The sequence below is a fragment of the Gossypium arboreum genome, chromosome 12 (assembly GCF_025698485.1).
Source record: "Gossypium arboreum isolate Shixiya-1 chromosome 12, ASM2569848v2, whole genome shotgun sequence".
NCBI lineage: Eukaryota > Viridiplantae > Streptophyta > Magnoliopsida > Malvales > Malvaceae > Gossypium > Gossypium arboreum.
The window spans coordinates 69,420,710-69,434,030 of NC_069081.1; the positions used below are offsets into that span (position 1 = coordinate 69,420,710).

The 13,321-nt window shown below is 40.1% G+C and overlaps 1 protein-coding gene across 1 annotated transcript; it reads right to left on the minus strand.

Moving 5' to 3' along the window:
• Positions 1 to 12,420: 12,420 nt before the first annotated feature.
• On the minus strand, positions 12,421 to 13,113 carry LOC128285423 (uncharacterized). The gene is made up of 3 exons (XM_053022920.1): positions 13,029 to 13,113; positions 12,663 to 12,962; positions 12,421 to 12,563 (listed from the first exon to the last, which is right to left on the minus strand). The coding sequence occupies exons 1-3, from the start codon at positions 13,111 to 13,113 to the stop codon at positions 12,421 to 12,423; spliced, it is 528 nt and encodes a 175-aa protein (XP_052878880.1).
• Between the last annotated feature and the right edge of the window lie 208 nt (positions 13,114 to 13,321).

Genomic DNA, 13,321 nt, shown 5'->3' on the forward strand with positions numbered 1-13,321 from the left:
TTACTCCACTTTGGTCAAGCTGTCTCTCTTGCGTCATATTCACTAAATAAATCATAACTCGAGTTACAAAACTCGAAATTCAAATCCGTAAAATTTCCATGAAACTAGACTCAGATTAATTCTTACTAAAAGTTTTTCTAGAATTTTTGGTCCATCCAATTAGTATAGTTTATTAGTTAAAATTCCCCTATTATACAGTTCGATTGATCTGACCTCTGTTCACTACGAATTGAATTTCTCCCAGTACACAATTCAAGTAGACATTAAATTTGTTTCATTTAAAACTAGACTCAATAAGGAATCTATAAATATAAACTATATTTCTTAATTTATTTTGTACAATTTTTAATGATTTTTCAAATTTAGAACAGGGGATCACATAGTCATTCTAAGCGAGTCACACTCAAATATAAATATCTCAAAATATAGAGTTCTGTTACTTTCTATGTTTCTTTTACATAGAAATAGACTCATTAAGCTTTAATTTCATATCTCATTCAGCCTCTAATTAAATTCCTACTATTTTTGGTAATTTTTCAAATTCACGTCACTACGACTGTCCAAAACAGTATTATTGCTAATTCACTCTTTGACACTTTCTTTGTATTAACCTCACTTTAACATGCATATCACAATTCATTTTCACCACATTTCATTCATCACAAGTATAGGTCCATGATTACAATGTCACCATAAAACCATCCCGTTGAACAATTCGGATCAATCCTCGATACTTGATGGTTTCAGCACACAGCCCCACCATCATATTTCATATAATTCGGCTCTCTTGTACACATGGTGAACACTTAGTACCACCCATGTGACCTAGCCAATTTATCTCGTAGCTCTCTTATCTACATGGTGTCCTTCACTTGGAATCACACATGCGACCAAGCTACATTTATCCTCTCCCGTAGCTCTCTTGTCTACATGGGATACATCCCGTATCACACATGCGACCTAGCTACTACATAGTATCTCGTAGCTCTCTTGTACACATGATGTGCACTCAGCACCATACATGTGACCTAGCTACGTTTCATCTATATTATTCAATCTTTTCGAAAGTTCAACCGGGATTTCTCTCGCTATTACTTATTTCTATTCTTCCAATAGTCGATTTATGATTCAAAATCAACTAAAATATACAAAATAGGCTGAAATATAAAAATTTAAATGAAGTTAATGTATTATTTACATACAAACTTACCTCGGTGCAAAATATGAAAATTTTGCAATTTAGTCCAAAACCTTTTCCTTCCCCCGTTCGAGGTTGATTCCACGCCTTTCTTGATCTATAACAATACATTTAGCTCATTTAACACTCATACTATTTATTTCAATCCAAAAATCACATTATGGAAAAATTACATTTTTGCCCCCTAACTTTTACAAAATTACAATTTTTCCCCTAGGCTCGAAAATTTAATTTCAGCCCTTATTCATATGTTTTATGACATGCTGAACATTTTTCTCTTCTATGACAACATCAAATTCTCACTCTAACATGCACTTATGAGCATTAGGTATTTTTACCGATTATACCGTTTTGTTCGTTTTCGCTAAAAATCGCTTAGAAAAGATCGTTCTCCTAACCTCAAACATTCATATTCTACCATAAAACATCAAAATACATGCATATCATTCATGGGTAAATTTTTAAACATAAATCCTAACTCGAAATAATGGTAGAAATAGGTAAACCGAGCTACGAGGATTTCAAAAATGTAAAGAACATTAAAAACGGGGATTGATTGCACTTACTATTGAGCTTGAAAGCTTGAAACAAACCCTAGCTATGGAGAACATGCAAGTTTTGGCCAAGCTAAATGAAGATGAACACATTTTTGTGTTATATTTTTCCCATTTTATTTCATTTAATATGCAAATGACCAAAATGTCCTTACTACTAAACTTTCTAAAAATTCTATCCATGTCCAAATTTTTGTCCATATAAAGTATAATGGTCTAATTTCCATTTAAGGACCTCTACTTAAAACCCCCATTTCAATCAAGTACTTTATGAACTAGAACACACACATTTTCACCTATTTCAATTTAGTCCTAAACGTCAAATTAAACACCCAATCATGAAATTTCGCAACGAAATTTTCACACAATTATGCAATCATAATATAAACACTAAAACTTAATTAAAATAATTTTTTTTCAACCTCAGATTCGTGGTTTCGAAACCATTGTTCCGTTTTGGCCCTAAATCGGGTTGTTACAACTCTCCCCCCTTTAGGGATTTTCGTCCTTGAAAATCTTACTGGTAAAAAGGTTTGGTACTGTTTTCTCATGGCTTCCTCCGGTTCCCACGTAGCTTCTTCTACTCCATGTCTTTGCCATAACACTTTCACTAAAGCTATACTTTTCTTTCTCAACGGTTTCACTTCTCGAGCCAAAATCTTAATCAGTTCCTCATCATAGGTCAAGTCCGATCGAATCTCAATTTTTGTTGGAGAAATCACATGTGAAGGATAAGAACGATAATGTCACAACATTGATACATGAAACACGTTATGAATTCTTTCTAATTCTGCCGGTAATGCTAACCGATATGCCACTGGTCCAATCCTCTCAATAATCTCGTACGACCCAATAAAATGCGGACTCAACTTGCCTTTTCGGCTAAATCTCAGAATCTTCTTCCATGGTGACACCTTCAAGAACACTTTATTAACCACCTAAAATTCAATCTCTTTTCTTTTTAAATTTGCATATAACTTTTGTCGATCTGAAGAAGCTTTCAAGCAATCACGAATTACTTTTACTTTCTCTTCAGTTTCTTTAACTAGATCAACTCCGTGAATCTGTTTCTCACTAAGTTCGGTCCAATATAAAGGAGTCCGACACTTGCGACCATACAAGGCTTCTACAGTGCCATCTGTATACTTGACTGAAAACTGTTATTGTAGGAAAATTCAACCAAAGGTAGATATTTCTCCCAACTGCCTTCAAATTCTAAAACACAGCATCTAAGCATATCTTCGAGTACTTGGATTTCTCTTTCTGACTGACCATCTGTTTTTGGATGAAACGCGGTACTAAAGTTCAATTTTGTGCCCAAAGCTTCTTGTAACTTTTTCCAAAATCTAGAGGTAAACCTCGGATCTCTATCTGATATTATAGACATAGGTACCCCGTGCAACCTCACAATTTCAGTAATATATAATTCAGCTAATTTATCAAGTGAGTAGTCGGTTTGTACCTGTATAAAGTGAGCTGACTTTGTTAACCTATCAACCACTACCCAGATAGCATCCTTCTTTTTAGGAGTTAGAGGCAAACCGGTTACAAAATCCATTTTAATCCTATCCCATTTCCACTCAGGCACCATTACTGGTTGGAGTAATCCTGAAGGCCCTTGATGCTCAACTTTTACTTGTTGACAGATCTAACACTTGGTTACAAATTCAGAAATGTCCCTTTTCATGCCTGGCCACCAATATAACTTCTTTAATCATTATACATTTTTGTGCTACCAGGGTGAACTGACAAACAGCCACTATGCGCTTCATGTAATATTTTCTGAATCAATTCATCATTTTTCGGTACACATATCCCGCCTTGAAACATCAAACAGTCATCTGGTCCAACTCGAAAATCTGAGTCATAACCCGATTCGCACTGAGTTCTCTTGGTTCGCAACTCACTATTATTCTTTTCAGCATCACAAATTAGCTGGAGAAATAACGGTTTAGCCCTCATCTCTACTAAGATTGACCCATCATCAGACAATGCTAACCCCGTATTCATGGCTCTCAAAGTAAAAAGAGATTTCCTGCTCAAGGCGTCAGCAACTACATTCACTTTTCCCGGATGATAATCAATCATTAGCTCATAATCCTTCAATAATTCAAGCCATCTTCGCTGTCGCAGATTCCAATCCTTTTGATTCATCAAATACTTCAAACTTTCAGTAAAAATTCGGTATTATTCACCATACAAATAATGTCGCCAGATCTTCAAGGCAAAGACAATAGCGGCCAATTCCAAATCATGTGTAAGATAATTCTTCTCATGCGGTTTTAACTGTCTTGAGGCATAAGCTACCACTTTACCCTCTTGCATCAACACACATCCAAGGCCTGTCAATGATGCATCACTATAAATTACGAACTCCTTCCCTGGCTCAGGCTGTACTAAAATTAGTGCTTCAGTCAATCGTGCTTTTAGCTTTTCAAAACTCTGCTGACATTTATCAGTCCATTCAAACTTAACATTCTTTTGCAGCAACTTAGTCATAGGAGAGGCAATCATCGAAAATCCCTTGACCAAACGTCTATAATACCCTACCAAGCCTAAAAACCTTCTAACCTCGGATACATTCTGTGGCGGTTTCCAATCAACGATCGCGAAAATCTTGCTCGGATCCACCCGAATACCATCACCTGAGACTATATGTCCCAAAAATCTGACTTCACAAAGCCAGAACTCACTTTTACTAAACTTAGCAAATAGTTTATTTTCTCTCAAGATCTACAATATGGTTCGCAAGTGTTCGGCGTGCTCAGACTCATCCCGAGAATAAATTAGAATGTCATCTATAAACACTACTACAAACTTATCTAAATATGGCCGAAAGATTCGGTTCATCAAGTCCATAAATATAGCTGGAGAATTTGTTAAGCCTAAAGGCATCACAAGAAACTCATAATGTCCATACCTTGTCCTAAAGGCGGTTTTCGGCACATCCGACTCCTTAACTCTCAACTGGTAGTAACTGGACCTCAAATCAATCTTTGAAAACACTGTGGCCCCCTTTAACTGATCGAATAAATCATCAATCCTCGGTAACGAGTACTTGTTCTTTATAGTCACCTTATTGAGCTGACGGTAATTAATGCAAAGCCTCATTGAGCCATCCTTCTTCTTTGCAAACAATACAGGAGCACCCTAGGGAGAGAAACTCGGTCTCACAAATCCCTTGTCTGTTAACTCTTGCAACTGAGCCTTCAATTCTTTTAATTCAGTTGGAGCCATTCTATATGGAGCAATCAAGATCGGTGCAGTCCCCGGCAACAAATCAATGGCAAACTCTATCTCTCTGTTTGGAGGCAATACAGGCAATTCCTCCGAAATACATCCGAAATTCACAGACTATCATGATCGATTCAAGCTTCAATTCGAGACATTTCAAGATTCATAACATAGGCCGATAAGCTTCACACCCTTTCCTCATGTATTTACGTGCGAGACATGTGCGAAATCACCATAGGCAATTTATTTGATTCATCTGTTTCAACCCACAAAATTTCACCATTTTCACATTTCAACTCTAGTGTTTTCATTTACAATCTACCTTGGCATCATACAATGTCAACCGGTCCATTCCCAAAATAACGTCAAACTCATCAAATGGTAATGAGATCAGATTAGCGGAAAAAAAGTGACCTTGAATCATTAATGGGCAATTCTTGCAAACCTTATCAACTAGCACATATTGGCCTAAGGGGTTCGACACTTTAATTGTAAACTCAGTAAACTCAACAGGCAACTTCTTATTAGGTACTAAATTCATACAAATATAGGAATGAGTAGACCCGGGATCAATCAATCCAATAACAATAGTATCATAGAGAGAAAATGTACCAGTAATCACATCGGGAGATGATGCATCCTCTCGGGCACGTATGGCATAAGCTCTAGCAGGTGCTCTAGCTTCTGATCTCGCTGCTGAATCTTTCATTACAGTTTTACTGCTAGCTCCACTTCCAGTATTTCTCAGTGGTCTACCTCTGCTAGCGATAGTACTCTGTCTAGCACTCTGAATTTTTTATCAACATTCACCATAATGTTGCCTGCCACATTGCTGACATTCAGGCTTTCTAGATCGCACATTACCCACAATTACCATGAAGTAGCTTGAGCTTTAGACCCGAATATGCCCTACCACGATCTGTGTGAATCCCATTGAAACTTGTCATTCGAGGGTTTGTCTCTTTGGACCTCTTTGATTGAGATTGAAATGACTTGCTTATCGGCCTCTTTCTCGCATCTCGAGCCTCAATAGCAGCTTTTCTTCTTTCTTTGTTCAAATTTTCAGCTTTAAGAGCTCGGTCAACCAATACTACAAATTCTTTCAACTCCAAAATTCCCACAAGCACTTTAATGTCCTCATTTAGCCCATCCTCAAACCTTTTGCACATAATGGCGTCGGTGGACACACATTCCTGGGCATACTTGCTGAGTCTTACAAATTCGCGTTCATACTCTGCCACAGACATCTTGCCCTGCTTCAATTCAAGGAACTCCTTCCGTTTTTTATCAATAAATCGCTGACTTATGTATTTCTTTCTGAATTCTTCCCGGAAGAAATCCCAAGTAACCCTTTCTTTTGGCACCACTGCTACCAAAGTCTTCCACCAATGGTAGGCTGAATCTCTCAAAAGTGATACAGCACACTTTAGGCACCTCTCGGGTGTACATGAGAGCTCATCCAATACACGGGTAGAATTTTTAAACCAGAACTTCGCTTTCTCGGGATCATCATCAACCTTTGGTCTAAACTTTTGGGCCCCTTGTTTTCGAATCTTGTCAACCGGAGGCTTGTTCATTCTTACCAAATCTATGCCTTGAGCAGCTACAGGAACCGTCTGAGGTATGGGAGGGGGTGGAGGAGGTTGAGCATTTGGATTTGCTCGAATAAACTCAGTATACCAATTGTTCATCATTTAGAGAAAAGCATCCCGACCCTCATCTCCCTGTCTCAATGTCTCAAGTCTACTTTCTATAGGCGCGGTCCCTTCAAAGGGAGCAGCAGCATTACTAGCAAAGATCATCGATCGCATTACTGCTGGGATCCATTACTATATTAAAACAAACACAGTTTAGAATAATCAGGAGTCACCAAACTATCACAGTATATTTATGGCATATATAGCTAGACTTTTACACACACTTTATTAGTCCGAGAATCGACTAAACTATGGCTCTGATACCACTAAATGTAACACCCCTTACCCATATCCGTCGCCGGAACAGGGTACGAGGTATTAACAAATCATAGTACATACTATTAAATAAAACTGAGACAAAAATATGGCGTGCAATTATATCATGAATCATTATAACATATGCCTTTAACAATACTAGCCAATTTCAAAGGCTTCGTACAAAATAATCGGTCGAATACTATAATTAATATTTTAAACCTAGGCAATTATGACACGTAACAAAATAACTAAGTCTACTATACATGCCATAATTCAAAATGTTCAGTTCAAATACCCAAAAGTATTGATAGTGTAGGCAGATCTTGAACGATCCTTGACTCCTGTGCAAGCTGGACGACACTATAAGACAAAAGAGAGAAAAGAAAGTAAGCTTATAGCTTAGTAAGCAAGTATATAAATAATGAATAAAGAATGTAATATGTTACACAGTAAATCAAGTGTATCTACTTTTAATTTCATAATTTACTCCACTTTGGCCAAGCTGTCTCTCCCGCGTCATATTCACTAAATAAATCATAACTCGAGTTACAAAACTAGAAATTCAAATCCGTAAAATTCCCCTGAAACTAGACTCATATTACTTCTTACTAAAAATTTTTCTAGAATTTTTGGTCCACCCAATTAGTACAGTTTATTAGTTAAAATTTTCCCTGTTATATAGCTCAACTGATCTGACCTCTATTCACTACGATAATAAAGTTCAGCTCCTAAGAGGGATTAGGCGACCCAAGAGGAGACTTACCTGAGATCACCAAAGAGAGCTTCGGTTAGACAGAAGAATAATCAGCTAGCCCAAAGAACCACCCAACTAAGTCGAGAGGGAGGAGAACCAAGAAAGTTCTGCTAATACCCTAAGACAGGAGACGCACTTAAGAACGAGTAGAGAAAGAAACAATTCAAGAAGATGTTCAACTTGAGGAAAAGAGTGGAGTTATTCGGCCAAAATGAAATGAAATGAAACAAGAAAAGAAGAAAATGAATTTGGCACAAGAGGAAAAGAAACCGTGAAATGGACCAAAAGAACCAAAAGATGCACAAAATCCCGAGGATGGAACAAAAAGAGATTTCGGTTTCTCCCCTAAAAACCCAGAATTCTAAAAATGCCAAAGTACTCTTCCCTTAGCCGAATTTGCTCAAGCAAGATGCCCACTTCGGCAACAACACTCCTCCCCTCCAACTCCTAGAAAATCTCCACAAATCACTCCCCTTATCTCTCCCTAATTCTCTCCCAACAACCAAGACCAGTTCAAACTTTCACCAGTAGAGTTTGAATTCACCACAAACTCCTGTCGTCCCAAGTAGCAAAAATAACATTCATTGCCTTCCATGGGATTCAAACCCCTGCCCTCCTACTGCCAAACCACGCCACATGCCACCAAGCCACAAGGCTTTTTGTGCTAACTTTCTGGCACCATTATTTATCAAACCGAAGCACTAGTGCTCAGGTTCTTTCAAGGGCAAAACAAAAAATGCTGTAAAAGCCGAAGCCTGAATCTAGGACTACTCAGACACCGCCAAACACACTTAAATAAACTAATCATTTAAGCAAACATGGAATTTATGCAACACCAAGCAACAATTACAGACCTCATACTTTTGGGGCATTACAATTCTACCCCCTTAAAGAAATTTCGGCCTCGAAATTTACCTGGTTAAAACAAATGAGGGTACTGATGCCGTATCGTCTCTTCTGGTTCCCAAGTGGCCTCTTTCGTGCCGTGATTGCGCCACAGCACTTTGACCAGTGGAACAGACTTCTTTCTCAATACTTTAATGCCACGCTCCAATATTCGCACAGGTTTTTCCTCGATGGTTAAATCAGGCTTAACTCCAATTTCTTCAACCGACACAATGTGTGAGGGATCAAATCGGTACCACCTAATTATGGAAACGTGAAACACGTCATGAATTCTTTCCAACTCCAAAGGCAACTCAAGTTGATAAGCAACAGGTGCTACACGCCTAAGTATCCGCTAAGGCCCAATAAATCTAGGGCTCAGCTTGCACTTTCGTCCAAACCTCATGATTTTCTTCCACGGTGATACCTTAAGAAAAGCATAATCCCCCACAGAGTATTCGATATCTTTACGCTTCAAGTCTGAATAGGACTTCTGCCTATCAAACGCTTCTTTCAACCGACCCTGAATCAACTTTACCTTATCCTTTGTATCAGCAATTAGCTCCTGCCCCAGAATTCGTTGCTCACCTAGTTCAGCCCAACAAGTAGGAGTACGACACCTACGACCATATAACGCTCGTATGGTGCCATTTGAATACTGGACTGGTAGCTGTTGTTATACGCAAACTCTGCCAATGGTAAATAATCCCAGCTACCCCTAAAATCCAATACAAAACTTCTTAACATGTCTTCCAATATCTGAATTACTCTATCAGATTGTCCATCAGTCTGAGGATGAAACGCAGTACTGAAATCCAGTCGTGTGCCCAAAGCCTCATGTAATTTCCTCCAGAACCGAGATGTGAACCTAGGATCCCTGTCAGATATGAGAGAAACCGGTACACCATACAGTCTTACAATCTCAGCCACATATAACTTAGCCAACTTCTACAATGAATAATCAGTGGGGACTGGTATAAAATGAGCAGTTTTGGTCAGTCGGTCTACAATTACCCAAACCGAATCCTTCTTAGAAGATGTCAAGGGTAACCCACTCACAAAATCCATGGTCACCCTCTCCCACTTCCAGAGTGGGATTTGAACTTGCTGCAGTAACCCAGAAGGTAACTGATGCTCAGCCGTAACCTACTGGCACGTCAAGCACTTACTTACATAATCGGTAACTTCGCGTTTTAACCTAGGCCACCAGTACAACTCACGAAGATCACGATATAGCTTGTTCCCACCAGGATGCATGGCATAAAGACTACCATATGCCTCACGTAGAATAGACTGCCTCAGACCAGAATCACTCGGTATGCACACTCTGCCACGGAAACATAACACCTCTTCCCCATTCAGTCCAAAATCTGAAGTCTCACCTTTTTCCACTTGCTGAAAATGAGGAACTAACGACCCATCCAACAACTGTTTCTCCTTAATTTGATCAGTCCAAGACGGTCTCAATTGTAGTTCAGCTAACAAACTACCATCACCGAACAAGCTAAGGCAAGCAAACATTGCTCTTAAATCAGAGACAACTCTACGGCTCAGTGCATCAGCTACCACATTTGCCTTTCCTGGGTGGTACTCAATTGAACAGTCGTAATCTTTAAGCAACTCAACCCATCTTCATTGCCTAAGATTCAACTCCTTCTGAGTAAGGAGATACTTGAGGCTTCTATGGTCCGTAAAAATAATCGTTCTTTCCCCATATAAATAATGCCTCCAAATTTTTAGTGCAAACACCACTACCGCCAACTCCACATCATGAGTGGGATAATTTGCCTCATGAGGTTTAAGCTATCACGATGCATAAACAACCACCTTCCCTTCCTGCATCAACACACAGCCTAAACCAGCGTGTGATGCATCACTGTAAATAGTAAATTCCTTCCCAAACTCCGGCTGAATCAAAACAGGAGCCTCAGTTAAAACTTTCTTCAACTTCTCAAAACTCTCTTCATGCTTATCCGACCAAACAAACGACACCCCTTTACGCAACAATTTAGTCAAAGGTGCAGCTATCACCGAAAACCCTTCCACAAAGCGTCTGTAATACCTAGCTAAACCCAAAAAACTTTGAATCTCAGATACAGTCTTTGGTGGTTTCCAACCCAAAATAGCCTCAACTTTCCGAGGGTCGACCCTAATCCCCTCGGCAGACACCACGTGACCCAAAAATGTCACCTCTCGCAACCAAAACTCACATTTACTGAAGTTTGCGTACAGCGACCTCTGTCTCAGAATTTGAAAAACAATTCGCAAATGTTCGTCACGCTCCTCTTCGATTTTCGAATACACTAAAATATCGTCTATGAACACTACTACGAACCGATCCAGATAATGTTGAAATACTCGGTTCATCATGTCCATGAAAGCAACTGGTGCATTCGTTAACCCAAACGGCATTACTAGAAACTCATAGTGACCATAACGAGTCCTAAACGCTGTCTTATACACATCAGCTTCCTTAACCTTCAACTGATGGTACCCAGACCGAAGATCTATTTTGGAGAACACAGCAGCTCCTCGCAACTGATCAAATAGATCGTCAATCCTTGACAAAGGGTAGTTGTTCTTGATTGTCAGCTTATTCAGTTGACGGTAGCCAATGCACATGCGCATGGACCCATCCTTCTTCTTCACAAACAATACCAGTGCCCCCCACAGAGACACACTCGGTCGAATGAACCCTCGATCTAACAACTCTTGAATTTGAGCCTTTAACTCCACTAACTCCTTTGGTGCCATCCTGTAAGGGGCGATGGACACTGGAGCTGTTCCTGGTAGAAGCTCAATTCCGAATTTGACCTCACGGTCTAGAGGCAAGCCCAGAAGCTCTTTTGGAAAAACATCTAAAAACTCCTTAACAGTTCTAACATCCTCAACAGAGAGACTTTTAATCTCAGAATTGCTAACATAAGCTAGGAAAGCCTCACAACCCTTGCGAACCAGCTTCTCGGCTCTTAATGCCAATATCACATTAGACATCTCTTCGCTCCTCTATTACAATCACCTCCCCATCCTCCGAAGTCCTTAACACCAACCGCTTAGCAGCACAGTCCAACTTCGCACGATGCTTTACTAGCCAATCCATGCCTAAAATAATATCAAATTCCCCGAATGGTAGTTCCATTAAATTTCAATGAAAAACGACCCTTGAACTTTTAAAGGTACGTCCTTGAATAACTTATCCACCCTAATCGAATGCCCTAGCGGACTCAACACCGTCATTTCACTTGTAATGTTCTCAAACTGAATACCCCACATCTCGGACATAGTGCACGCAACATACGAATGCATAGATCCAACGTCAATTAAAGCAACATATGGTAAATTGTATATAAAAAACATACCGGTTATGACATCAGGGGCGTCACCATCCTCTCGACGGCGAGCGCCATAAACCAAAGCTGGTTGTCTCATCTTAGTATTACCTGTGCCCCTGCCCGGTGCTCCATGTCCTCGTCCAAACCCATTTCCACCTCTAGCTTGTCCACGACCTCTCAGTGGCTGACCACCTCTCCCTGGCTGAACATGACCCTGACATGTAGCTTGCATCTGAGTAGGCCTCTGAGAATTCTAACCTAATGCTTTGTGGACCTACATTTGAAACATGCTCCAATCCTTTTCTAGCACTCACCCAAATGAGATCTACCATAATCAGCACAGGGCTGCGGTCTCGTAGCAACCACAAGATCTCCAGTTCGGATTGGCCCATCAAATCTGACCCTCTTATTAGGTCTACCTATCTTTCTCTCGATTCTGGCGCTCAGAGCGCTTCGCGTCCTCAGCAATCTTTGTTTTTTCAACAAGGGCAGCAAAATCCCGCTCCCTCTACGGAGCTATCAAAACTCTCAACTCATTTCGAAGGCCATACTCAAAACGCACACAACGTCCGTACTCCATCGCTACTATCCCACGAGCATAACGACTCAACCGTAGAAACTCTGCCTCATATGCCGCCGCCGTCTTATTCCCTTGGGTCAAGTTCAGAAATTTATTCCTTCAGGCATCCACATAACTTGCGCCCATATACTTCCCTTAAAAGGACACCTTAAAGAAATCCCATGTCAGACGGTTAGCTTGTGTCCCTTCCCTCACAGTGAGCCACCATTGGTAAGCCTTATCTCGCAGCAACGAAACTGCCCCTTTCAATTTCTGCTCCACGGTACAGTCTAGATCATCCATTATCCGCTTTGTAACCTCTAACCAATATTCTGCCACGTTCGGGGCTACTCTAGAGACACCTCTAAAAATCTTCGCCCCATTGGACCGGAGTCGCTCAGAAATTGACCCCCGGGCCACTGATCCCGTACTCGCTCCAGCAACCCTTCCAAGAACTCGCAGCATCGCTTGAGACAGGGCATCATCCCCAACTGCTCGATCATGAGACCCAGTCTCAGTCACTGGTGAAGCTGGTGTCTCCCAAGCAGGCATGTGACCTGATGCTGAAGACCCAGTCCCAGCACCACACCGGCCTCTACCACGGCCTCGCGTACCCTTTCCACAAGTACCTCTAGCACTCATATCAATATTCGCTTTATCTATATTTAAAAATTTTACGCATTTAGTTTATTGTTTCAGTTTATTAAAAGATATTTTATGATAAACGATATTTAGAGTTTTGTTTCCGCAGATCGAGATGCCACTACCAATATCAGTCTTCTACAGTCTCAATTTACTCTAACCAGATATTTAATGCTATCATCTATAATAGTTTCCCAGCATCACACTA